Source organism: Podarcis vaucheri, assembly GCF_965113315.1.
Source record: "Podarcis vaucheri genome assembly, chromosome: 11".
In the NCBI taxonomy this organism is placed as follows: domain Eukaryota; kingdom Metazoa; phylum Chordata; class Lepidosauria; order Squamata; family Lacertidae; genus Podarcis; species Podarcis vaucheri.
This window is the reverse complement of record NC_138749.1, coordinates 45,215,453-45,243,259: the sequence shown is the minus strand read 5'-3', so window position 1 is coordinate 45,243,259 and position 27,807 is coordinate 45,215,453. Positions and strand designations below refer to the sequence as shown.

General features: G+C 42.5%; 1 protein-coding gene across 5 annotated transcripts; it reads left to right on the top strand.

The window, feature by feature from the left end:
• Nucleotides 1–303: 303 nt before the first annotated feature.
• FEM1C (fem-1 homolog C) lies at nucleotides 304–27,450 on the top strand. Of its 5 annotated transcripts, none has more exons than XM_082191583.1 (3): nucleotides 304–385; nucleotides 13,289–14,005; nucleotides 21,340–27,450. In XM_082191583.1, the coding sequence occupies exons 2-3, from the start codon at nucleotides 13,462–13,464 to the stop codon at nucleotides 22,647–22,649; spliced, it is 1,854 nt and encodes a 617-aa protein (XP_082047709.1). In that variant the 5' UTR covers nucleotides 304–385; nucleotides 13,289–13,461; the 3' UTR covers nucleotides 22,650–27,450. The 5 variants fall into 5 exon arrangements, with proteins under 5 accessions (XP_082047709.1, XP_082047706.1, XP_082047707.1 ...); XM_082191580.1 differs by lacking the exon at nucleotides 304–385 and adding an exon at nucleotides 12,231–12,378; XM_082191581.1 differs by lacking the exon at nucleotides 304–385 and adding an exon at nucleotides 12,413–12,604.
• The last annotated feature ends 357 nt before the right edge of the window (nucleotides 27,451–27,807 follow it).

The following is a 27,807-nucleotide window of genomic DNA, read 5'->3' as shown; positions in this document are numbered from 1 at the left end:
AACAGACACTGACTGGCAAATGATCAGCAGTACAAGTTGTTCTTGCTCCGAGAAGCAGCAATCAGTGCCCAACATACCACTGGAGGTGTCTGTTCAGATAAGTTTTGTTTTTCCTTGATTGGAGGAAGGAGCCTTTGAGGCCATAGAAAATGTGACCAGCCCAATGAAAATGGTACCCCGAATAGGCTGTTCTTAACCTTTTAACCTTGCTTAGAGAAAAAGAGGGCTATAAATAAGAGATGTGTTTTGCAGTTGTAGCATGACACTTTCAAAGCAGTGGGAAAGAGCAGCCAACAGAAGGCTGGGAAATGGATGTGGGCTTGCAGCTTGCAAATCTCATACGTTAGAAGTTTAAGGGATTGCTCCATTGGATAACTAATTGCAGGTAAGAGACTTTCCTATACAGAGGTGAGACTGTGCAGTTTCATGACATGCACTGGTATTGCCGATGCATTTCCTGGTAGATAATGCATGAGATCACAATTTCCGCCTGATACTGTAAACACTTGAGGCTCCATTTGGTTACTCTTGTTTTACAAGCTCTCAACGTGCTTTTTATGCTGTTCTCTCTGAGCAAGGTGTTAAGACAAGGATGGGACTGCATGTTGAATCAGCTCACTGTGGAAAACAGGTCTGCTTTAAAAAGCACACTAGAGGAGCTTGGGGTAATCATCCTTGTTGTGGAAGCATGTCTGCGTAAGCCTTGTGTTACACACCATGAGGAGTGCGAGATTCCAGGAATTACAGGTGCACATACCAGGATCTGTGTTCCTTTTTGGGACAATTAGGCACAGCAGCAACTGTGGTGTCTTTATGATATATGGTTTTATTTACACATATACACAACCTGCACGTAGGTGGAAGGATTGCAGAGCATTCACATCATATGAGAGTCTGGCTTCCTGCTTAAGGGCAAAACCAGATTCAAACTACAGCAAAAAGCCATTTCCTTTGTCTCTTAGTTCCAGCCTGTTATCCTCAGCTCACACAGAGTTCTCCCCTCCTTCTCCTTCTCACTGCTAACTGACTCCAACTACACCCCACCCCCAGCCTGTGTCATTCAAAGCTGAAACCCTAAACCTGACCTTTGCCTCTGCCCATTAGCACCCAGCAAAGAAGGGGTCCCACTCCCCATTGGCCAGCAATCTTGCCTTCTGCTGGTTTCCTTGATGGGCACCACCAACCTTTATCCCCTGCTAAACCACAGAGCCTAGGGCTTGCCGATCAGAAGGTCAGCAGTTTGAATCCCCATGACGGGGTGAGCTCCCATTGCTCGGTCCCTGCTCCTGCCAACCTAGCAGTTCAAAAGCACCTCAAAGTGCAAGTAGATAGGTACCGCTGTGGCGGGAAGGTAAACGGCGTTTCCGTGCACTGCTCTGGTTTGCCAGAAGTGACTTAGTCATGCTGGCCACATGACCCAGAAGCTGTACGCCGGCTCCCTCCCAACAAAGCGAGATGAGCGCCACAACCCCAGAGTCGTCTGCGACCAGGGACGCGGACTTATAAAAAATATTGGGGGCCCCCCCGGGAAAGCTCATGAATAATAAATAAGCTCATGAATATGCAAATAAAGTGGCACCGCCTCCTCGTGAGCGAATAGGGGAGAGCGTGCTGCGCCTATTAATCAGCTCCGGAACAGCTGATATGCGGGAAACGTGGGGCTAGCCGGAGAAGAGAGGGCGAGCCCCCTCCGCTCCGGCCCTAAACCGCTGAAACCGCCAGGAGGAAGAAAATTCCCCCCGGCAGTGCCTTGGCAGTGGCGGTGGTGCTGCGAAGCAGCGAGGCAGGAGCCCCCGCCCCCGGGGATTCCCTAATCTCGCGGGGGACGGCCGGGGCTCTCCGACTAGGGCGCGCGGCTGGCTGGCGAGGGAGCAGGTGGGGAGGAGGCGGGGGACGGCGGCGGCGCTCTGCTGGAAGGGCGCCCGAGATTATTGGGGGGCTGAGCCCCCCAAAAAAATTTTTTGAGGGGGCTCGAGCCCCCTCAGGCCCCATGGAGTTGGCGCCTATGTCTGCGACTGGACCTAACTGTCAGGGGTCCCTTTAATTGTCCTTCCCGCTGGCTCTGTGCTCTGGCTTGGCTACTTAGCATCACTAAATCCAGGGGGTTTCTGTGTTTGGCAAAGTTCAATCAACCTTGATTTATTCTAACCCAGCCAGATGGGTGGGGTATAAATAATAATTTTTATTAAATTATTTCTTTGTTATTTGAATATTTATTTATTACAGCCAGGAATTAAATTCCTGGGATCTGGCACCCAGGAATTTAGGGGAATGTGGCCCCCCACCAAACCCCTAACACAGGCACTCCTAAATGATCTTCTGTACATAATTGTGTTGGCCTTTATTAAGGTGAATGCAATCTTTATTTTCTCTGAAAATCCCCATTAGTAAAAATGGATTGTAACAACAATCTCCCTGTCAAAAATACTTCTTGGGGGACGGGAAATGATCAAGAGCATTGTGGCTGAGCAACTGCAGACATTCCTGAATAAGATTGACGATCTCGGTCATGGGTAGGCAAACTAAGGCCTGGGGGCTCGATCCGGCACAATTGCCTTCTAAATCCACCCTGCAGACAGTCCAGGAATCAGCATGTTTTTGCATGAGTAGAATGTGTGCTTTTATTTAAACTGCACCTCTGGGTTATTTGTGGGGCATAGGAATTCATTCATCCCCCCCCCAATATCGTCCGGGCCCCCCAGAAGGTCTGAGGGACAGTGGACTGGTCCCCTGCTGAAAAAGTTTGCTGACCCCTGATCTGGTTCCATGACTGTCTGGGTTTAGGCCTGGGTTTGAGACCAAATCATAGCTGTCAACCTTCCCTTTTTTTGTGGAAAATTCCTTTATTCCCAGCGCCGTTTCCCACTGCTTCCCGCTGCTATCCTGGATTATTAGATATCCCGTAGACTGTCCCCGGGACAGGTGAGGCTGCCGATCCCTTATTTTCAAATCTGAAAGTTGACAGCTATGGACCAAACCAGCTTTGGTCATCCTGATAGACAGGGGGATTCCAAACCTGCTCTTTCTCCTTGATGTCTCAATGGCTTTTGATATCATTGACCATGGTATCCCTCTGGACTGACTCTGAGTATCGGTGGAACTGTGTTATGATGATTCTGTTTCTGCCTGCAGGGTTGTGTCGAGAAAGTAGCATTGGAATTTTAGAAGGCTGTGTGTGAGCAGCCTTTTGTCAACCACACCTGGCAAGAAAAGCAAATGTTCTCCTCCACTTTGTGCAGCATCAAAACTGCAAAATGATGTGGATTAATGAGACCATTTCAACTTTTCGCAATTCCTCCACAAGGATATTAATATCCCTGCCCTATTTGTACTTCCATAGAAATAGCTATTAAATTGGCATTTTTTAAATTGGTGCAATATTGAAATATCCAAAGGATAATCATTCTTCTGCCAGACAACCAGCACTTATGTCTTGGGAGAGATATATTCTATTTATCTATTGGGTAACTACAGTGTAAAACAACAGCATTTCGCTCAGTTATTCTACACCCTTCACCGCTGTCATTGCCCAGTTTCTTCTGATTACTGGAACAGCTTAACATTAAAGAGCCAAATGTTGCCACATGCTATGAGCAATTGGAAATGTTTTTGGCCCTTCCCAAGGGTGTACAAGAGGACTCAATTACTTGAGTCATCATTGCTTGCAAACCTCTCTTGCTAGCATTTCAGGCTCCATGCCACTTGCTGTGTTAACCTGTCGCATTACGTGCAGCGAGTGTTTTGTAAATATCTGAGCAATCACCTCCATCGTCAGCAAAGGTATGACAGGAGCAGAGATGAGTAGATAGTAAAGTTTGCTTGGCAAAAACACAAAGCAAATGTCACCACTCAGTCATCGACTTTCTTCATATTTACTGAGCAGGCCATGAAATCGGTCCCAAATATTCCATGTTGGGACAGCAGATAGCCATGGTTCTTGTACATGGTTTATGTATGACAAAGAGGACTCATGAGATTATTCTTTGCTTAGGTTGTGTACATACAACACACCGGAGATCCTCAGCCTCGGATTCCTAGATGTTGTTGTACTATGACTCTCATCATCCCTGATTGTTGGCTAAGATGGCTAGGGCTGATAGGGAACCCAAGGTTGAGGAAAGCTGCCATACACTTACAGCATATTTAAAGCACATTACCCCACCCCAAAGAATCCTGGGAACTGTTGGTTGGTTGTTAATTGGTTGAGGAATTGTAGCTCTGGAAAGGGTTAAACTACAGTTCCCAAGAGTCTTTTTTTTGGGGGGGGGAATGTGCTCTAAATGTTTGGTGCACACACAGCTCTAGTTTGGGTGATAACATCCCCACCCCTGCTTATGCAAACTGGTTTGGGGGGGGGGGCTAAGAAAAAACACATACAAATAGGTAGAAATATTTGGGGGTCAGAATGATCCAGCAATGGAAAAAACCTAGAGGTATGTGTCTGCCTGCCAGTGAATCTTCCTTCCAGTATTGTAATATAAAACTCTCTTGAGTGGGAGCTGCCAGTTCTGTTTGAAGAAATGAGTGTGTAGGAGCCAAAACGTTTATTTACCTCCACCCAGTGATACCTTGTCATCTGAACTTTGACCAATTTGGGTTAATGCCCAGTACTGATTATGGTGTGCAAAGCTGTCCTCTTTGAAACCGGGGAAACAGTGAAGTTTTTAAAGTGTCTCCCTATTTGTGCTAGTGAATAGCTGTACATTATCTAAAAAGTATTTCTTTGTTCGGTTACGTGTATTTTCTATACCCCCACTCGATCTTAATTTAGCATTTACCCAAGCTGAATGTATTTTAATTCCCTTAATCTTTCCTCATAAATTAGCACAACTAGCTCCTTAATCAAGTTAATTGCTCTTCCAGGATTTCCCTCCAATTAGTCTTTCTCTTGTAGATACTAAGGTCCACAAAATGTATTCTGTATTCTAGCTAGAGTTTATAACTATGCACAGAGGAGCGTATCCTGAAGATGCTGATGCTTTGAGACAGGATGTAGCTCCTGCCCCACCTGTTACCAGATAATCCTCAACACCTATAGCCTAACCAGGAGAAGAAGGTGGGCTAGGGTGGGGAAGCAGAGCTTGAGACTATACAGTGGCTGCATCTTGCTTTATACCTTGGGGCCAAATGACACGTTACAAGCAAATGCCTTGGCCTTTGGCCTGATAGCGGAAAAGCCAATTCTGGAGAGGGTTCTCAGGACTAGACAGGTGGCACACAGGGATTGGGTATTGAAACTCTTCCCTACACAGTTTCCTGCTCTCATTCAGAAAATCCAAATTTAGCAGCGATGGAGGGAGAGTGTGGGCTGCCACTTGGATGAGGGTGTTGTGTGGATGCCACAAAAATAAGCAGAGACCCAAGTAGCTTCAGATTCACATTAAACTCCCCTGTAGATGAGCCCTGGGTGAGAGAACCTAGCAATTCAGTTGAAAGGCTAAAGCAGCTGCAACTGCACACAGAAGTCAACAGAATAACTTTGCCTGCTGTAGGGAGAAGTTGTCATTAGAAAGGGCATAGAGCAGACTGCTCTTTGGAAAGTATTTTTAACAATGGGGAATTGTGGTATACTGCCACACCTGTGGCCTAAGCAGCCATAGTATACATTGGGCTCATCTCAACTTCCTTTTGTGTTGCATTTCTAAGCACAGGTCCATGCTTAAAAGCTCTTTGTCTGAGATTTACACTATTATATTATATTATTTTATTTTATATTATATTAATTGCATTGCTCTGGTGCTTTCCCTGTGGAAATCTGCTCTTTACTGCTGAATCAGAGCAAATGACAATCCTTTGGAAACTCAAATTGCCATTTGTTCTGATTCAGTGTTAAAGAGCAGTGTTTCCTGGGGAAAGTGGCGAGGTGAGAAAAGCACTCAGACACAGAGCTTTAAAGGGTGGATCTGTGCCTAGTGAGAGGCCAAAGGTGTGTGTGCATGAGCCCTTAGTTTGGTGGTTGTGGTATTCCCCTGACCTCCAGTTGGTTGTGTTGCTGACACTTACTAGGAGGTCCTGGAGTAGGTGTGAGTCAGTGACAAAGCTCAGTGCAGTGCAAATGAACTGCTGGGAACACATTTGTACCCCTCTGACCTTGCCCCTCCCCTTCTACCTCCCAGTAAACAGCAGCAATGTGACCAACCAGAGGTCAGGTGAGCACCACCCCAACATGTGCTACTGAATATACTTAAGAGGAAACATGACACAAAGAAAGGCACAAAGCAAGTACCACCTCTTTTTACATCTTGGCCTGTTGTGGTATTGATAGGTGCCCCATTAACTCTGGTGCAAGCTTAAGCAACAATTCTGAAGCAGCTTGCTTGATGCTGATTCAGGAATCTCTGCAAGTCTATTCAAGGGTGTGGTGTTGTTTTGCATGAGAGGCCCAGCAAAATGCTATCACTAGTGACTTACAATGCTTTTTTATTTGTCTGCACTGCAGCCTGTTTGTACACTGTTAGACTCCCAAGGGGAACTGCCTTAACAGCCATTTGCTGAAAGGCGGAGTAAAAAAGAAAATTTGCATCTGACCATGTACGGTGCAGTCACAACTAAACCCTGTAATTCCACAGTAATGCATAATCATAATGAAAGACAACTTCCTGAAAGAGCAAACTGGTATTTTTGCTATTATTTAAACTAATTTATCTCTAGTGATAAGGACTGGAAACTTTCTCCTCACCAACCTCAGGTTTTTGCAAGTCATATAGCATCATAGGTTCCTAACATTTTATAATACTTTGTTTTCTTTTTGTATCTGTTAGGCGTTTGTGCATTCTATGGAGTTAGCTTTGGGACTTTCATTGTCAAAAGCAATGAATGAATGCAACAACCAATAAATCACCCTTTAAAATGTTGTTGGTGGTGGTGGAGAATTGCACATTTCCAACATGATGAAATAGCACCATCATACAGAAGCTGAGGTCTTGCACAACTCAATGAGGAACTGTTAAAAAAATTAACTGTGAGTCAAAGAAACTGGTGTAGCAGTGGAGCCAATTGATATTAAAAACCCCAACACAAATTAGAACTTTCTCTACTGCATTTTGCACCAAGGTTGGACTGTTAAGTGTACTTTGTGCTAGACATAACTGCAATCTTGTTTCATTGTCAGGACTGTCATATCTGGAGACAGGAAACCATTTTATCTGTGGTCAGCTTGGGTTGTGATCACATTTTAGTTTTCGCATCTTGTCTTGTAGTGAAAGGCAGCTTGAATATTTAAGCCATCTGGCCTAATTAAGATTATTTGACCTGCAGGCTATTTTAAAATAGTCTTTGGAATTGCAAAGCTGGTCTTTGCCATTGGACAGGAGACTAAGGGCCAATGGAGGTTTCATCTTTTCCTCCCAGGAGGAACAGCATGGCAAAACAAGCCTAGCTTCACCCACTGGCTCCAGCTTTTCCCCTCCCTGCTAGAAAGAACACTCAGCTCCAACTGTCAGTTGTTCTACACTTGCAGAGCTGTAGGGAAGTACACTCTGGTCCCATCCATCAGCAGGAAAATAAGAGCTTCTGGGCTGTGTGAGTTTGCACACATCTGTCTATTGTATTCTGCCTTGAGGATCATTCATTCATAAGGTAGGATATAAATCTTCTAAATAAATAACAGTGCATGTTGTTCAATATGTTCAGCATCTGACACACTGGCCTTTTTTTAAAAAAAAAAAGCTCTAAAACATTTCTTTTATAGTGACTATAATACTAATAATGTAGAAAGAACTATATGCGTCTCCTCTTCTTCTGGTGTCCTCCAACGTTTTGGTCTGAAAATCCCATCTACCCCAGTTAGCAGGGTAGGGATGGGAGTTCTGGTCTAAAAAATCTAGAAGGCACAAGGTCAAGGAAGCCTGGGTTAACCTCGGCCACAATGACTTTTCCCAAGCTACTGACTGCATGATTCTGTGCAGCTAGGTGACCTTAATTCAGTAATGTGCATGTTCACATCTCACTCTGTACAGGAGTGGAATACCAGAGAACAACCCCAGCTTAAGCTAGTAGACATGTGTGGGGCCTCTACCTTATCAGCATATGTATTTGAGATATTTATAAATCGCTTTTCAAGCAAAATTCACAAATATCACACGAAGAAATATTAAAATATTAGGATGCTAGAGCATAAACTAAAAACAAAACGTAAGATTACAAAGCGGCAGTGACACAGGCACCCTAGGCAAGCTTGCCTACAAGGACAGCTCAGAGTGAGGCCAGGAGAGCCTGCTGCTCTAACATCCCTTTGTTGGAAGCAAGAAGGAAGGTACAGAAGCTGGGAGAAGAGATGAGGGTGGCAGCAGCAGCAGAGGAGGGTGGCGGCGGCAGGGAAGTGTGACACAGCCTGCTGTCAGAGGTGGCGTAATGTCTTGCACCAGCCCTGGCTATAAGGGGGAAACATGTTTTCAAAATTGTCTATCTTCTCCCCCTAGGGCAATGAGCACTCAAGGTAGCCCTGTGATGTTGGCTCAGAGGCAATTGATACCGATATGAATACCAATTACAGGGGGCAGCTGTTGCCTTTAGGCTCTGATGTTTGTGGGCTTCCCAAAGGTACTTAGCTGACCACTGTGGAGAAAAGAATACCAAATGGTCCTCTGGCCTTATCCAGGGCTTAGAAAGTTCATTCTAAAAAGGAACTAGCTCTAGTTCTCCAAAAAAGAACTAATTCCAATTCATGTTTTCCCCTTTACAGTACTTAAAAACAAAACAAACCTGTTCCATTCATAGTTCAACTCATTCATTCAAATGATCCTTGGCAAAAAGAGGGGAATAAGAGCTTTCCGAGTGTTACAAGCTGCTGAAGTATAACATATACTTCAGAAGTGGAATGTAAATTACCGTATTTTTCCATCTATAAGACGCCCCCATGTAGAAGATGCCCCCTATTTTGGGGAACTCAGATTTAAGAAAATGAGATGTATCCATGTATAAGACACCCCCTAATTTTTGACATTTTAAAGTAAAAAAACCTAGTCTTATACATGGGAAAATACGGTATTTATTTCCCCCAACAATTATTATTTTGGAAGCTTAAAGGCCTGAAGAGTCTAAAGAGTAAAAAAAGGGGAAAGTGAATGAACTTGAGGATGAGCTAGAAATTGTTCAAAGTTCTACCCGAAATTGAACTTAATTCACTCAGCAATTATGAAAACTACTTTCAGATACAGTTCAGAGGTTTTTGAACTAAAGCAGTGAACTTTGTTAAACCAAACTATTTAATTCCAAGAATTAGTCTTACCTACCCTGTGGGGCTCATTATATTTTTATTTCTGTACTGCAACATTTGAAGGCTGAAATGGGACATGAAACCCAGCTTAAGCCTATGATGATGACATCATCATCAGAGCTGTAAGGATCATGGCCATGACCTTTTGCAGCCCAGGAGCAAAGTGCTAGGTCTGAAACTGCTCATCTAATGACAAATGTGATTAAGGCGCACAGGAAGACGTCACTAACTCCACACCCTAGAGCAGTTAGCCAGGATGGAGCCAGACCCTTCATATAAGCACACAGGACAAGCAAAACCATTTTTACAATTGGAACAGATTTCAAATCAAAAGAGAATTGGTAGGAAAACAAAAAAGTTGCCAATGAGCATAAACAAAATAAGTATACCCTCCAACATTCCTCTGATGAAAATAGGGACATCCTATTCATACCCTCCAACATTTCTCTGATGAAAACAGGAATATGCAGTGCTATTTTTTCTAGAAAAAGAGGTGCCGGAACTCACCATTAACGCCTCCCTTGTTCTCTTAGAACAGGCATAGGTAAACTCGGCCCTCCAGATGTTTTGGGACAACTCCCATTATCCCTAGCTAAGTGGTCAGGGATGATGGGAATTGTAGTCTCAAAACATCTGGAGGGCCGAGTTTGCCTATGCCTGTCTTAGAATGACAATGGTGCCTACCTGAGAGGTGCTGGAACTGAGTTTCAGCTGAAAAATGGCTTTGGGGATGTCCTATTCCATACCCTCCAACATTTTTCCAATGAAAATTGGGACGTCCTAGGGAAAAGTCGGACATTCTGGGATTAAACGAGAAAACAGGATGGCTTCTATAAATCTGGGACTGCTCCTGGAAAATAGGTACACTTGGAGAGTCTGAAGGTTGATATAAATTAACTTATTATTGTCAGTTGTTTTTAATACTCTAACCAACCCTTGGACCTTACAGTGAAGGGTAGGTAATTAATAATAATAATAATAATAATAATAATAATAATTACAACAAATACAAAACCTGGACTGGGGATGTGTGGTGGCTAGAGTGGGACACAACTTCAGAATGGTGGAGGAAACAGCTAGAGAACCATCCTCACCCAGAGAAAATATCAATGCATTCAGTATTTGTAGGACGTAATCCAAGATGGCTTGGAATCTCCCATAGGAATGCTGTTGCTGTTTTGTTAGCTCCCTGAGAACAAACAGGTTTTGTATACCGATAACAGCATAAAGACATGATCTGCCCTTTAGCTTTTATGTGATGGTTGCTTTTAATAGGCTTTTATTTTTAATGGTATTATCACTGATTAGTTTGCCACTCTTGGCTCCTTTGGCGTGAGATATACGTGTAATAAATACATAAATTACAGTCAACTACTCGTATTGCACCAGAGGGCTTCATATTTTGCAAGTGACTGTGGAGCAGACAGTGCCAGCTGGCCCTACTCCTGCACCTTGCCAGAGGAAGGCAAATACCCCTTCCCATAATTCAGTGCCACTTCTCATCCTTTCAGGTTTTGATCTACAAGTTACAGCACTGTAATGAGACACCCAACCTGCCCCCCCCCCCACCTCTGAAACTGTGGCAGGGCTATCACAAATGTTTCTATTTTAGGGTTGTTTGCTTTTGTTGTCAAGAATTCTGCCACTTTATCCTGGTGGTGGGTAAAGCTTAAAGTAGCTTGTAAACAAAAAAATACAGGAGACCCAAATGCAAAGTACCTGTAATTTCTAAAAAATAAAAACCAACCCTAGCTTTAAAAAAAATAATCACAGAAGACGCATAACCAGAGTGCCTTTCCTCTTTCATGGTTAGCATGGCGATTAAGCAAAGGCATCTCTTTGACACAACTTGGGTCTTCCTTTTTTCTCTTTTACTGAAGAACAGGGTATTTTAATGCCATCCTCATCGCAAAGGTGTCTGTGGAGGGGAAATATTGATTGAAAATGTCTTGTAAACTAGATCGGTAATTGGGTTCTTCTGAGAGTATTTGGTGAGCTAACATGACAGTGTTGTGGGACTGAGGATCGTTGGAGTGATCATTCTGTGATATTATGCCAACGGACAAAGCTGTACCGTAACTTTTGAATAAATGTGGAAAATTTAAAAATAAAAAAATGGAATATGGTGTAGGAGCCAGTGGTGGTGTAGTGGTTAGAGTACTAGACTAGGACCTGGGAGGAGACATGGGTTAACAACATCCCCATTCGGCCATGAAACTCACTGGGTGAGCTAGGGCCAGCCACGGTCTTAAATCTGATATAATAATAATAATAATAATAATAATAATAATAATAATAATAATAATAAACACCCTGAACATCTCCAGCGTGCTTCCTCTGTACAGCTGCATTTCCCCACCTTTTAAAAGTGCACCTTATACAAATTAGGGAGAAACGAAAAACACCTGACCTCCCAACCCCCCAGCTTTGGCTACAGATCCTTTTGGCGGCTAGCGGACAAATTCTGGCGACTAGCGGCCCTTAACTCTCCTCCTCCTCCTCGGCTCTCTGCCCTGATTCAGACACACGCCTGAGGGAAGAAGCCCCTCAGATTCCTCCTTCCACGTCCCACACGCCAGTGGCGGGAAGCCGAGGGGAGGCAGCGCGACAGGCCAGGCGACACGGAGCCCGGCTCCCCATAGGCCGCGCTCGCTTGGCGCCCGCCCGCCTCCATTATGTGCTAATTTAGCCCCGCGCTGAGCGAGGCTCGGCTTCCCCGAGCTTTTCCTCGGCCCGGAATAGCTCGGCAGGCTCCCCCCCCCCCCCAGCGGCAGCGCCACCCCCGCCTCCCCAACCGCTTCCCTCAACCGCCTTCGTGCTTGCGCTCTCAGCCCAACTTGTCCCCTAGCGAGTCCCGCCTCCCTGCCGCGCGCCTCAGGAGGCTGGCGGGCGTCGCAGGGGCCACCCCTCCACTCGGCCTCGAGGCGGGACGCAGCAGCAGCAGCAGGGTAGGCTGCGCCGGCTTCTGTGTTCGTTCGCTCGAGCAGGGAGGGCGGGGAGGAGGAGGGAGGAGGCTGGCTCGTTGCAGTTGGGAGCGCCTGTCATGGAGGAGCTGCGCCGCGAGCGGGGCGCGGCGGCGGCGGCACCGACGGCTGGGCTGTGAGAAGCGGCGCGGCGGTTGCTCTGAGGAGACGGAGCCGGGCCTGCCTTTCGGCGGGAAGGTAGCTGGCCGCAGAGACCAGAGGGGGAAAGGGAGAGAGAGAGAGAGAGAGAGACAGGCTCCTTCCTCGTCCTCCTCCCTTCGCCTCCGCCCCGGCCTGGCTCTCAGGCGTTGCCGAGGCTCCTGCTGCCTTGCCGGTCGCAGCGAAGGGGTTGGGGTTTCGGCGGCCGGGCAGGCAGCGCTGCGGTTCGGGGCGGGCGAGGGCCGAGCAGGCGGAGGCGACGCAGGTGAGGAGCGGCTGCCCGGCAGCGGAGCTTTCTAGGCGACGTCGGCCGCCCGCCCGCCTGCCTGTCTCCTTTTGGCCGCGGGAGGCTCCCCAGGGGAGAAGTCAGGACAAAGGGGGCGGAGAAGCGAAGGGCGTCCTGGGTGGCGCAGCCCCTGCGGGGGGGCCGGGGGTCGTGAGCAGGGCGAAGCGCCTCGGGTGTGGGGGTCGTGACCGTGGGGGTACGATGGGGCCATCTATGCCGTCAAACCGTGTAGGGCAGGCGGGGAAATTCCTGAGGGCGCCCTCCCAGCTGAGGGCGCACTTGAAAGCTTTCCTTTTGTGAGCCTTGCGATATTTCGGGCATAGGTTCGGATCCCAGCCTTAAAAAGTTCTTCGCTTTTGCTTCTTTTTTTGTGTGTGTAGCCACCAGGTGGTGACAATCCCGTGTCAGCTAGGTTGTCTGAACCCAGATGGGCTCAGCAGACAAAATAGATGGTTAACCGGTATGAGAAGTGGCAAGAATAATTTGCATCGGGGATCCTATCTCCCTCATAGTCATCTCAAAAGCTAGCATTTGTTGCCTGTAAATGTTCAGATCCAGGTGCCCTTATCTTCTGGGGACAAGTGGGAGGGCCAGTATAACCAAGGGTAATGATTGTATTTTGAGTGTCTTCACTTAGCTGTCAAACTTTGTCTTGTTTTCTAGGTTGCTGAGCATAGTATTTGCTTTAAGAGGTCTCCTGTGAAAGCTTCATGCAGTACACAGAGGCAGCACATCCTTGGAGGAGAGTGTGCAGGGAGCAGTTTCAACTCTGTGGTTCCAGTTATCCCATTATCTGTGATTCTGAAGAACAAGTCAGAGAGAGAGGAAGAGACTAAATGGATCTTAAGACAGCAGTATTCAATGCAGCTCGGGATGGCAAGCTGCGGCTTCTCACCAAGTTACTGGCGAATAAAACTAAAGAAGAAGTGGCCTTGCTGGTGTCAGAAAAAACAAATGGTGCCACGCCCCTTTTGATGGCAGCCCGCTATGGCCATCTTGACATGGTGGAACATCTACTGGAACAGTGCAGTGCTTCTATAGAAGTTGGTGGCTCTGTGAATTTTGATGGTGAGACTATTGAAGGTGCACCACCATTATGGGCAGCATCAGCAGCTGGCCATTTGAAGGTGGTCCAGTCTTTATTAAATCATGGAGCATCTGTCAACAATACCACTTTGACAAACTCAACACCTCTTAGAGCTGCCTGTTTTGATGGTCATCTAGAAATTGTAAAGTATCTTGTGGAACACAAAGCTGACTTGGAAGTATCAAACCGCCACGGGCATACATGCCTTATGATATCGTGTTATAAAGGGCACAAAGAAATCGCTCAGTATTTGCTTGAAAAAGGAGCTGATGTAAATAGAAAAAGTGTCAAAGGTGAGTTCAGTATCCATTTTCAGCAGTGACTTTTAAAGAACTGTTCAGAATGTTCATTTGGTTTGACAGTTCAAAGGTTCAAAGTCCAAGCTTAATTCTGTCCTTGCTAAATTTTCCGTGCTGTATATAGCATTCCTTTAGGTTTCGTTTTTAAAGGGAATTGTTCCATAAATTATGCTCAGGTAGTGTTGTAGACTTACAATGATGTGGTGATAATTCCTTGTTTTTTAAAAAGCAACATCATACAGAAACTGGATTATTTTGGATCATTGAATGGAAGAATTTAATCACTATTAATACAGGTAATACTACAAATACGAATTGCATTGGCATTCTTTAGGCATCACCACCCATTAGCTAAACATATATCTATCTGCCTACTAGGTATGGTAAGGAAATACCCCATATTAGTCTTATCCTTATAGTTGTAATAGAATTACAATAAAGGGACAGTGGCACTGTGTCACAACTGAAGCCTTTGTTCTTCTTGTTTGCTATGTTGACACTTTTGGTCAGCAAAATTGTTCTGTGGATTATTCTCATGATTGTAGTTTACTCGTCCATTTGTTCTAGACATGGCATTGCTTTTTTATTACAGTATTTTCTTTTCTTTCACATTTTTACTAGTTTGCTAGGAATGTTTATTGCTTCAGAGAGTCACAAAGACTACTCTGCCCATCCTGTCTCTGACTCACATGCATCTGACCTCCCTTACTACACTAATCTAAAAAACAGGACGTATAACTGAGAGACTGTGCAGTCCTACACAGGTCTACTCAGCAGTAAAACCCATTGAGTTCCATGGGGATTACTCTCAGGTAAATGAGTCCATAGCAGCCTTAGTCTTACGAAAATCCATGGGCTTTGGTTCAATCATTTCCACTGTGTAATAACAAATATTATTTGTATGCCAAGTAACTGAGTAACTGAGAGCACAGTGGTGTAACTACAAATCAGGAAATTTCTAGTTTTGACTTGTTTCTGTCGTGAACCCCCCTAGACAGTTGCTTAGATTCCTGGATGCAATATAGTGAGGGGATAAATCAAACTATGATTATGTAAATTCTTCGAACAGTCTACAGCTTTATATAAATACTAAGTGTTATTATTATTGACCAGCTGGATCTTGTTTTGTGACTTTCTGGTGTTGTCTTTCTTCACTCTGCTTAATGACTCATAATTGAAACACAAGTTCTGCCCTTATAGCAATGTGAAAGGAATTCTATTTTTATAAGCAGAAGAAGCCTACTGCTGTCACTGACACTTGGTAGCAGAACTTTACCCCTTTCTGTTATTTTAATTTCTCGGTATTATTTTAGTACATTAACTAAAAGAACTGTGTCATGGTCATGGATTCTTTCTATTAGTAATGTGTCTAGATAATCGAAGCTATGCCAGGTGAGAACCCACAGAAACTTTTATGGATGTCCTTTCCTAAACATTGGAGAGTGACATTGCTGGTTGTTTATCCTTGATGATGCTCTTTTTTTCCAATTGGTGGAATAAGAGTTTTGGCCTAGAGATTAAAAAAAATAATTCACCAGAAGTTGTGACTTCATCTATTTTTCTTCGTCATAGGTTCACATAAGATTAATTTTATTGAAAATAAAACCTTAATTTTATTATAATTATTAACAGACAAAGTAATTATCTCAATTCCCACATCAATATATTCAGAGGGTAAACTGGGGAATATTTTTTTTTGTAGCGACCAATTAAACGTACTGCCAGTTTTGGACTTTGAGTAGTATTTTGTGCACCTCTGTACTGTGAGCTCTGAAGTTTCAAAATAACACAGGAAGTAAATATTTCAGAGTTTTTGTTTTCATGCGGTATATATGCAGATTGATTATAGGTGTCTTAAAAGGTCTCAATTTCACCTTTAAAAAGGTAGTCTTATAGTTCAGAAAGCAGTGGGTGGTCTCCAGTTAACTCATTCTGTCAGTGCAAGCATTTTCACTTGTGCAATGGAACTTCTCCCTTCTCTCATCCTTCCATGTGCCCCTTACTGTTCTGGGTTCCGACCCCCAACCCTCTGGAACCGATGTAGGGAGGATATTAGGCGGGTGCAGGGAGAGGAGACGGGAAGTTGTGTTGTGCTAGTGGAAATCTCTGTGCTGATGGAACAAGGTAGTTAGATACCATTTGTAGTCCTTTTTAATACAATGCATAATGGGTCAGTTACATGATGCTTTTTGTTTCAACACATGCATAAATGTAGGTTGGGGCAGTAAGGCCTGTCTTGCCAGCTGGGGAGCACTCTGGTTTCTGATTTCTAAAGGTACTTTGAAGCAGCTCACAAATGTAGAGAAAATACACATTTCTTTCTTAACTGTGCTATTCTATAAAATGTATAGAATAGCACACTTAATGAACAAAGCAAGCTCAGAAATAAGCCCAGTTGAATCCTAACCCCTGACTAGCAGTGGCAAGATTTGCTGGAGCTATTCAGCTAACCACTGCAACCACAGTCCTGCTGTTTGTGCTTGGCAGGGTGGGAGGGGGCAGGAAAAATGCCTTTTCACTGTGCCAGCTACCAGGATCATACCCATCTGCCATGTGATGGCAGCATACCAGCTCTGATCTTGTGCCAACCCAGTCCATCCCTATAATGCCTCATTTGGGGGGGTCTTCATTGTAGTAGTGATAATTCCAGTGCTAGCTTCCATCTTTCTGCTATTTGGGTGGGCATATTGAACTGCAGCTCTGCCAGTGGCAAAACCCCTGCTGGTGCAGGCTAGTGGAGCCAGGCAGAGCTGGATAGAGGGACACCTTTGCTGCATCTACACTCGCTCCCAACATGGCCATTTGGGCATTTGAATTGCTCTGTTACTCTTAGACAAGTGTGGGCAGGAGTGCAACCAAAGTCTCCCTGATGCAAATAGCAGTAGCCTGGAGACTTTAACAGGATTAGAAAAACAGGCAGCCCTCCAAATGTTGCTGAGGCTGATGGGAATTGAAGTCCAATGGTGTCTGGGGAGCCATGCTTTTTAGACAAATCTACCAAAGGGTAAATATCTGTTCTGAAAATCAGTTTTATTCAATTCCTGAGAAGCACTTTCTTCCACCATATGTCCTCCACAGTGGTGATAGTAAGAGCAGTTTCTGTCTCGGGTTTCTATTTCTGGCTCTTTTCTCTAAATCCTTAGAAGATTGTGCTGGCAGTATGTGGAGGAGCCAGCTTGTTTATTATGTTGTTGTTGAGCCCCGCCTTTTGAAAACTCCTAGGTTTGTGTGGAACAATTTATGTGCCTATAGTATAGTATAGTTGCAGTACAGTGTGGTGGGGTGTGTGTACTACATGAAAAGATATGTAAAATATTAGCTATTTGGCAAGGAACCTAAAATGTGTGTGAGGAAGCCTGTCCAGCGTATTCTAGAGCCAGACAGAAGAACCATGTGAATCCCTTCTTTGTTAGTCATACTGTTTTGCTTATATAAACCTATCACATTTGTTGATATATGATTATCACTTCGGAGTCTATCCATGGCAACATTGTCACTTGGAGAAATATTAAGCTGCATAGATTTAGAGAGATTTTATTTAGGAATCTTTTAAACGTTATTCAAGGACTAGGAAAATGTTATACTTCTTCCCTAGTGGATACTTTTAGGAAGAAGGCAAACATGTTAGGTTAAATATGAAATTTACAGAAAGCTAAGCATTTCAGATGATATATTTTCATTGCACAGATAAGGAAGTTGAGTGAAAACTAAAATATATGCATCACAATCCTATGCAGATTTGCACATAAGTACTTGCCCCAGAGTCGGCCACGACTGGACCTAATGGTCAGGGGTCCCTTTACCTTTACCTTTTACTTGCCCCTCTGAATGTTCAGTATGTCTTACTAGCAGCTGTTAACCTCAGACTGCAGTCATATGCAGTGGAAGGGTAGTCTTTCAATAAGGTTATGAGTTACCGTTATATACTCAAGTATATGCCGATTTTTTCAACACATATTTTATGCTGAAAAAGCCCCCCATGGCTTATACTCAAGTGAGGTGGCTGGCCCAAAAGGAGCCCTTTCTCACCGCTGGTCCTGCCCCCGCCTCTTGCAAGAGTGGGCACAGGAGCCATGGTTGGGAGAGGCCCTGCGCTGTGCTTCTCCCAGCCCTGGCTCCTATGTCTGCTCTTGTGAGCAGCAGAGGGACGAGCGGCCTGAAAGGAGCCCTTTCGGGCTGCTCCTTCCTCCTCCTCCGCCTTTGCCGCTGTCGGCAGCGGCGGAGGAGGAATGAGCAGCCTGAAAGCAGCCCTTTTGGGCTGCTTGTTCTTCCTCCGCCACTGCCACCACCACCAAGTTTGTGGTGTGGTGAACCAATAAGTTTTGAGTCAATACGTTTTCCCAGTTTTTTGTGCTAAAATTAGGTGCCTCAGCTTATATTCGGGTCAGCTTATACTCGAGTATATACGGTAATTATTTAAGGGTGAAATCCAGTTTTCCACCTAACTCTTGGGATGGGTTTTGATTCAGCAGAGGCATCTGTGAATGTCAAAAGGGGGAAGCATTTTTCTCCCAATTCTCTTTTCTGATGAAGTCCCTCACACCACTTTTCATAGTGTTCTAAAAGGTTCCCTGATCCTCTAGAACAGATTTGGGTAAGCATTAGAAGGTGAATTAGAGAAAATCTCATCCCCTCCTCTAATGTTAGCAGATGCCTGTGCTAGAGCAAAAGCTGCCCTGCAAGTGAGAGGGCAGCATTCAATGCATCTTATTCTAAATAACTAAACAATGAAATGTGGTGGTTCTGACAGGACATGATTAATCCATGTATTATGGCTTTCAGAAAGTTAAAAATAAAATTGGCACATTGTCCGTGATTCAAAGCTTAACAGATTTCTAGCCAGTAGTAATATACTAGGGAAGATGACTACACTCTTGTAGACAATGAGTTGTACTCTGTCCATGATTGTACACTGGGTTACTTTACCAACCTGTTAAAGAGTTAAGATTTTGGTGAGCTGGCCTAGTATCTTAAACTATGTGGCTAGTGAGCAAACAAATTCAATTCCTGTGAAATGGTGAACTATTGGAGAGAAGCTGAATCTGAGTCTTCAGTGAAATACTGGCTGTGTTTTATCAACAGTAAGTTCCTTCCCCAAGTTGAGACGTAGGGACATGATCCCAACACAGTGCTTCTGTGCTGCATTATTACCCAGATATGTATAAGCTGGATGTTGAGTAGTATTGGCATCAGTGAGCCATGTGCATATGAATTGGTGTAAGTGGAACAAATGTCAGTAATAATTAGGTATTTCAATTTCAGCTTTTTACATCCTTTTCTTAAGCTATCATGCTTTGTGCTTCCTATCTTTAAATACCTTCTTGGTTGTCTTCCAAGTTATCTCTCCCTGCCTGTCCACAAAGATCAGTCTCAGGGCCCCATGTGAACAATTTCTTGAACATAATGTCTTTTCATTTTCCTCATAGCAGCATTCTTTTTTGAAAACTCTCCCGTTAATTTGACTTCACAGTAATACAGAAGTGATGGGGTGGGACAAATAGGCAACCAATTTCCTGTTTGTGGGTTTTTTGCTATATACATAAACAGAGCTTTATTACAGAAACATTTTGTAAGACATGTTCAGAAGGCTATCTACTAAGAAATTTACCCAGTATAAGTGGAGGGAAGCAGTGAAGTATTAGAGTACAGTGACTCAGGCGCAAGCTTTCACACACATTGTGGTATAAATCCAATTAAAGAAAGTCAGACTTCTTTCTAAATAAGCATGCATAGAATTGTGCAGCATATTTCTGTGCTGTTCATTTGCAAGGGAGTACCTGAACCTATTTTTTCCTTGGGCAAGCTGGCATATTTGTTCCATTTTCCTATTTCAAGCAGCAAACCATTACAGCCACTCATAATAGGAATATACTTGCAGTTGAACTATATTTCAAAGGCAATCTTTAAATTTATTAGAAATAATTAAACAAAGATCAGCTGTAGTTTCAGTTGCCTAATTGGATGCAGATTTACTCCCCAATTTGTGATCTGAGACATCATGCTGAAACAGATACCTACAAACAAATATATTTGTAAAATTGTGCCGTAACTGATCATGTCAAATGGTGGGATGGAATACTTCCTGTTGCAGGATCTGCTTACTTGTAAATGCTCCAATCTGCCCCTTGATACAACAGAGAAAGATGCTTACCCGCCCGAATTTATTTATTTTGATAATTATTTTACAGTTCTAGATATGTGCTGGCTGCAACCCCACAAACAGCAATCAGACTCTGCATTGATTGTGAAACTTATTGGAGAATTCTTCTTTCTCCTATTCACAATTATCTAAAGTAGAGAGGGGATTGCTACAGAACTTGGAAACAGTCACTGCTATGACCTCAGAGATATTGATGCTCCTGAAGTGCCTTGAAACTGAGTGACATAATAAAGTTAGGCTTGTGTAGAGCAGAAAATTATAGATAATTATTTGAACTACGCTGGTGGCGCTGTGGTCGAAACCACTGAGTCTAGGACTTGCCGATCAGAAGGTCGGTGGTTTGAATCCCCGCGATGGGGTGAGCTCCCGTTGTTTGGTCCCAGCTCCTGCCAACTTAGCAGTTCGAAAGTACGTCAAGTGCAAGTAGATAAATAGGTACCGCTCCGGCAGAAAGGTAAACGGTGTTTCCATGTGCTGCTCTGGTTCACCAGAAGCGGCTTAGTCATGCTGGCCACATGACCCAGAAGCTGTCTGCAGACAAATGCCGGCTCCCTCGGCCTATAGAGCAAGATGAGCGCCACAACCCCAGAGTCGTCTGCTTCAGGTTACAGACTCCTATAACCCAGAAATAGTACCTCGGGTTAAGAACTTTTCTTCAGGATGAGAACAGAAATCGCGCAGCGGCAGCAGGAGGCCCCTTTAGCTAAAGTGGTACCTCAGTTTAAGAACAGTTTCAGGTTAAGAAAAGACTTGCAGAACGAATTAAGTTCTTAACCCGAGGTACCACAGTAATATGTATTGGGAAAACATGGGGAAAATTTTAGCTCCAGCAGAACAGCTGCAGTGGGATGTTCTGGCAAAATGCTGTGAGCTTTGTGTTGGCAAATATAAAAGCCCACATATTCAAGGCTGATTGTTTTTCTTAAATTCAAGCAGGAAGATTATTAATTGACTAATAAGGAATGTTACTTTTCTTACATGTTCATGACTTAGATTAAAATGCCACCTTTGTCGATTATTTGTTCACTGCTTATGATGTGTAATTTTATCATTATTTTAATGACTAACATACTTGATAATTTGAATTCTGTACAGCCATAATTCCTTCATTGTTTCTCTGAAAATGTGTCATAGCATACATGATTTTTTTGCTTTCTTTTTTCCATAGGAAACACAGCATTGCATGATTGTGCCGAATCTGGTAGCCTGGAAATAATGAAGATGCTTCTCAAATATTGTGCAAAGATGGAAAAAGATGGTTATGGAATGACTCCCCTTCTGTCTGCTAGTGTTACAGGTCACACAAACATAGTTGACTTTTTGACCCAACATGTTGAAACTAGCAAAGTAGAACGTATAAATGCACTGGAACTCCTGGGAGCCACCTTTGTGGATAAAAAGAGAGATTTGCTCGGTGCTTTGAAATACTGGAAAAGAGCTATGGATATGAGATACAGTGATAGGACTAACATACTTAGCAAACCTGTGCCTCAAACGTTAATAATGGCCTACGATTATGCCAAGGAGGTGAACAGTGCCGAAGAGCTAGAAAACCTTATTGCAGACCCTGATGAGATGAGAATGCAGGCCTTGTTAATTAGAGAACGTATTCTTGGCCCATCTCACCCAGATACGTCCTACTATATTCGGTACAGAGGTGCTGTCTATGCAGACTCTGGAAACTTCAAACGATGCATCAATCTGTGGAAGTACGCTTTGGACATGCAGCAGAGCAATTTGGACCCCCTGAGCCCTATGACTGCGAGTAGTCTGCTTTCGTTTGCTGAACTCTTCTCCTTCATGCTTCAAGACAGAGCAAAAGGCCTGCTGGGCACAACAGTTACATTTGACGATCTCATGGGTATACTGTGCAAAAGTGTCCTCGAAATAGAACGTGCCATCAAGCAAACTCCGTGTCCACCTGACCAAATACAGCTCAACAAAGCCCTTTCCATCATCTTGCATTTAATTTGCTTGCTGGAGAAAGTTCCTTGTAGTCCCGAGCAAGATCATTTCAAGAAACAAACTATATATCGATTTCTTAAGCTACATCCTAGAGGAAAGAATAACTTCAGCCCACTCCACCTTGCTGTTGACAAGAACACCACATGTGTGGGGCGCTACCCAGTTTGTAAATTTCCTTCTTTGCAAGTCACTGCTATACTAGTGGAATGTGGCGCTGATGTAAATGCTAGAGACTCTGATGACAACAGCCCTTTGCACATATCTGCACTGAACAACCATCCTGACATCATGAATCTTCTTATCAAGTCAGGATCACATTTTGATGCAACAAACTTGCATAAACAAACTGCTATTGACTTGCTGGATGAGAAGGAAATGGCAAAGAACTTGATCCAGCCCATCAACCATACTACACTGCAGTGTCTTGCTGCCCGTGTAATTGTGAATTATTGCATAGGTTACCAAGGGCACATCCCAGAAAAACTTGAGAACTTTGTTTTGCTCCATAGATGACAGTCTGACAATAGGCCCTTGGTACTGTGGGAGCACGAGTTAGTAACATCAATTGTTGCTTTCTCAAGCACTGTTGTGATATGCCAGCGATACACCATCATTCATTCAGCTTGGTCCATCCTGCTCATTTGCAAAAGCATTATTAGAATCAGATCTGCAGAATTGGTTGCCCAATATTTAAAACAAACATACCATATAATATATTTTGTGGATTATTTAGAAATGTAATGCTATATTCGGACTCACTAAAATTTGTCTGCCAAAGGCTTGTCTACTCTGGTTTAGTTTGCCTGTTGGTTGTTTGGGACTGAACTGAATAATTTTCGTGGTGTTGTCTTATTCTTACTGGTGTGTGGATTTTATATAGTTGGGAAGTCATCTTTTTGTTCTTGCTTGAGCATTTCTATTCTTTTTTCTAATGGGTTCATTGCTGAACTATACAAGTTGTATGGACTTGTTAACATTTGCAATTACCATAAGTGCTTTTATCCTCTCTATGCACTGGCTTGAACATGACTGTTTGTGTGTTGGCATATTTCTATGCAGCAGTTGGCCATTGTCAGTTCTGACACTGTTTTCTTGCAGTTTGTTAGAGAACTCTTTGAAAATATACCCTTTACAGTTTGACATTTCTTGAAGACATCAGTCAGCTGTCTAAACTCATGTGACTTTTTGCCCCCAGCTTTTTCTGCAGTTGCTTTCCATTTATTTTTCTAGAGTTGCGTGCTGAATTTGGGAGTAAAATGTGTTCTTGTTGGCAATCCCACTTTTAAATTAAGTCTGAAAGTCATATAAATATGTCTTGCTGCGAGGAGAGAAAGGAAAGGAACTGCCATATTCTCCTCTACACTAGTGTCTTGCTTGAGCTGATTGTGTGACTAGGCATAGAGAGTCTTTTTTTCCAAATTTAACCTGAAACTTAATCATACAACTCAGTGAGTACTAGATCAAACATAGTCTGAAATTACAACTCAAGATTCTTAAGTACAAAAGAAACTAAAGCATGTTGGCATGATGCTTGTCAGTCCAGATCTAGCCATCAACTAGTATAATTAACTATATGGTTGTAATCAGTAGCCCTCTGCAGGGGCTTCAGAAGTTTAGTAGTATCCCCTTCATTTTCAAATAACTCTTACAGATAATTTGCATGCATTTTATTCTCTAATACCTTTCAGCCATATTTATGGAAAACATCAGAGGCCATGTTGAGTTACATAGTCTCGACTGAAAGCTATCTATTTTTATAATACTTGCACAACAGCTTAGCTATTGCAGCAGAAAGGGCTTTTTAGACTTGATAAGGAAACCATAAGTGAAGACTACAAATGAGATTAAGATTCAGGTAATTAATATAATTCAGCACTTTATTGTTGATTCATAATGAAACTTATTATGGCATATTAGACCTGCAAATGTCTTAAAATAAAATGGTTCTCAAGAAAAAAAAATCCCACCTCATTTTTCTTCAATGGAATACAGTGTATTTGACATTTCCACAATCTAACATAGTGAGTGTTTTCCAGTACTACTATATCTGGTGCTTTTTCAGATCACAAAAAAACAACAACACATAGGTTATTGTGAATCTGTAGCAGTTGACAGTGCAGGAAAAATCAGAACCAAATCAATGCATCAAGGCTGGCATGAATCTGGAATTCCTATTTTAATTCCAACATTACTACCCTCAGTTGATTGATCACATTTGGTTGGCACATCCTCACAGTACATATTAACTAGTACTCACACTGACTTTTAAAAATCATCACTTTAGTGGCCTATTCAGAAATAATGCTAAACCATGGGTTAGCATTTTGAGAACAAACTCTGTCTTTGTGCTTTCTCTTTTTCTTCTCCTTAGTGTTTGTGGGAAGAAGACTGGAAACCTCCAGTTTCATTTTGGAATAAATTACAATATCAGGAAACTGGTTTATTTATTCTAACTAGTTAGTTCAAAGGAACCAGGATTAAACAATAGTTTAACATTCTCATTTGTTAAATCAGTTAACCACTTCCCAAACAAACCAGTCAGAATTAGCCATTTCCCAATTCAGGATGCTATGGGAATATGTGATGCATTAAAACAAGGTAGAAGCTTGCTTTCTCCTTTTTTCACATGCAAAGGAGGAGGAGAGTGGAGAGAAAGAGATGCAAGTCCAAAGTTCACTGTGGTTCATTCTTGCAATGCTAAATCGTGTTTTAGTGTTGCTTTTGAAGTGGGCCGTTGCCTAGTCTAGAGTGTATATGACAAAAATTAATTTGTTCTATCACACCAAGAAAAGAATGAGAAACTTGCATTGCTATTTGTTTAATTTTCAGAACTGGCAAGAAATGCAAGTTATTTTTTTGTTCATGGGCACATCTGGGTCACTATCAAAAGCAAATCGTATGGGAAAATTGGGCTCACAAGTATAAAGGAGAACATTTAATTTAACTAATTACTTTTACCCTGGTTGAAACACATTCCTATTTCTGGATTCACAGCCTGAGCAGTTTGGGGGTGGGGAAGTCAGATTTTTCATAATCTTCATTGCTTGCCTGCAAGTAGACAATACTAATTCATATACTAGAAGGGCAAAACTTAACCTACTTTAGCCTAAAAATAGGACATGAGATGAACAGGGAGACTGTAGAACACTGTGTCCTCAAAAATGTTTTATTTTCCTTTGTAACTTTACTCAGGCAATACTAAGCGTTTGGAAATGGGGATATCTCTTGACTTATTGGATATACTTTGAAAAATATATTCTGCTGATAAGTTAAAGAATTGGTATTCTGTAAAACTTTTAAGAAACCTTAGTTAATGGTGACTGAAGACTCCTTACATTTGCCTTCTTGCTGAATATGGCATCTCCGTACTGAACAACCATACTTCATTTTTAAAAATACAATTTATTTACACTCTTGCTACTTCATTTTTAAAAACAATACAATTAATTTACACCCTACACCTACAGTCCAAGACTCATGAAGACAAAGTCTGGTTCTCTTCTTGTTTTCATGTTAATTTTCTAAGTCTTTAAACTACTGAAATTAATTTGCTAAATGTTCAAACTAATGCAGCTTTAGATGCATAGTAAATTAGAAACTACCAGATAGCCATTTCTTTGTGTATACTAAAAAGTGGCTTCCAACAGGAATTACCCACCACTTGGAATACTGATGATAGCTGTTCCTGTAGTCCTGGAAATTATTACTTAGTATAAGGCTTATAAGCCATTCAAGAAGATGTGTTTTAGCATGGGTTGCAGGAATATCTACTTGCCAGCATTAGGGAAATGAAGCCCTTTAAGATATTCTGACTGATCATTTCTCTTCAACATAGTTTCCCCTAAAAACATCTAGTTTCTTCTTACTGAATTGCTGTCATGCCTTATTTGAGAACCTCACATAACTTTCAGATAAACCATCTCTTTATTTGGAAAGAGGCAGAAATGGGTACCATCAGTATGGCTCATCCTGATTCTTGACCAAGTTTATCCCATTTATTGCTTTTATGTATTTCCCTTTTTATTTATGAATGCTTGTAATTTTTGGCACTAGCACAACAGTTCCTTTGTTAACATGAGCTTGGTTGCCAGAGAGGGCTCCAAATAGTGTCTTCTTCCAATGTTGTACTGAGCAATTAAGAAAGGGAAGAGCAGCCATACTTCGTACTAGCTAAATATCCCACACAGTGATAATGTGCATTCAGTTAGTATTGTTTGAGAGCAGAGAACCAGGGAGTAAGACTGTTACATTTTGGAGATAAAGTTTTTGAAGTAGTAGCCAGATTTTATATGCCAAAGCCACTGATTGCTCTTCTCTGCTAATCTGTATGGAATCTGATGATGAGTCAATATTTTGAAGATAATAGCAATAAATTTATATTTACATTAAAAAAATACTAGTTTGAAGCCCTCAGAATTGCAAGGGGGAAAAGATCAGTCCACTTAGAAGAAATACATGGAAAATCCTTTAGTTGCTGTGGATTTTTGGACTCCTTTGAGTACTGATTCCTGTATTTTGGTGGTACACAACTGAACTTCATGCTAAGCTCCCAAGTAGGCAAGTCTAGGCAGTCCTGAAAGAGGCTAGAGGTGTAAGCTATTGACTTCCCTTGTAATGACATAATCCTGATTAGTTTTAGCTTAGCAAAACAAGTTTGGCTGTAGACTCTTCCTTTCTTTATTGCCCATTAGTGTCAACTAAAAGCTTTAAACCATTGTTTTCCTTGAGTTTTTCAGCAGCATATTCTGTTTCTCCTATGCAATCCTGTCATTTGATCTGTCCCTCTTTTCTTCCTGGTATGTTTACTGTCATTCTCCCAGTCTCTTATGTGGTACACCTCAGTTTTCTCATCCTTCCTCATGAGCCAAAATTGAGATGGGGCACCTGAACCCATTAAGAAGCAGGAGAACTTTCCTGAAAAGTATAAGATCACTGCTTCATAGTATAATGTATTTATTTTTTTCTTCCTTCAGTCTTACCAAGTTGTGCCTATGCTAAGCCTGTCAAAAATAGAGGAACGCACCTGCTAAGAAAATACTTTATTATGCCTTTTTTCCTTCCGATTGGATGTGACTTTAATACATTAAAAAAAACAACAAGATGAAAGATCTTGTTTCTTCAGTTCCTTATCAGTTAATCACTGCTAACCTTGCACAAGTCTTTCAATGTGTTGTTGTGGAGTTAACATATCAGACTTTAATAAGTTGATGTATGTAAACGAAGAGCTCAGGGCTGTGTGTAAGTGAACTGAAATTGAAATTTTGCACTAAGAAAAGACTGTGAATAAATGTAATAATTCTGCTTCTGCAAACAATTTGTGAGAGACAAGAAATAATATAAATCATTGACATTTCTCTGAACCCTGTTTTCCAGCTGTCTCTACAGCTTAAAGAACTGGAAGCTTTTATTTTCAAATGAAAGCTGAGATTTCTGAGGTGCTGCACATGGCACGCTCAGAGCTTGCTATCCTGCGCATAGCTTGATCACAGATGCATAGATCACACAATAAGTGTTCCTGTAGGAACTTGGGCTTATGGCAACACCTCTAACAATATTGCTGACATTTGTGGAATGTTACAATACAACATAGATATTGAAAGAATAATAATGGCATGTGAAAGAAACATTGAAATTGCTGGACCTACAGGGGAGATTCTGTTCCTGTCTACAC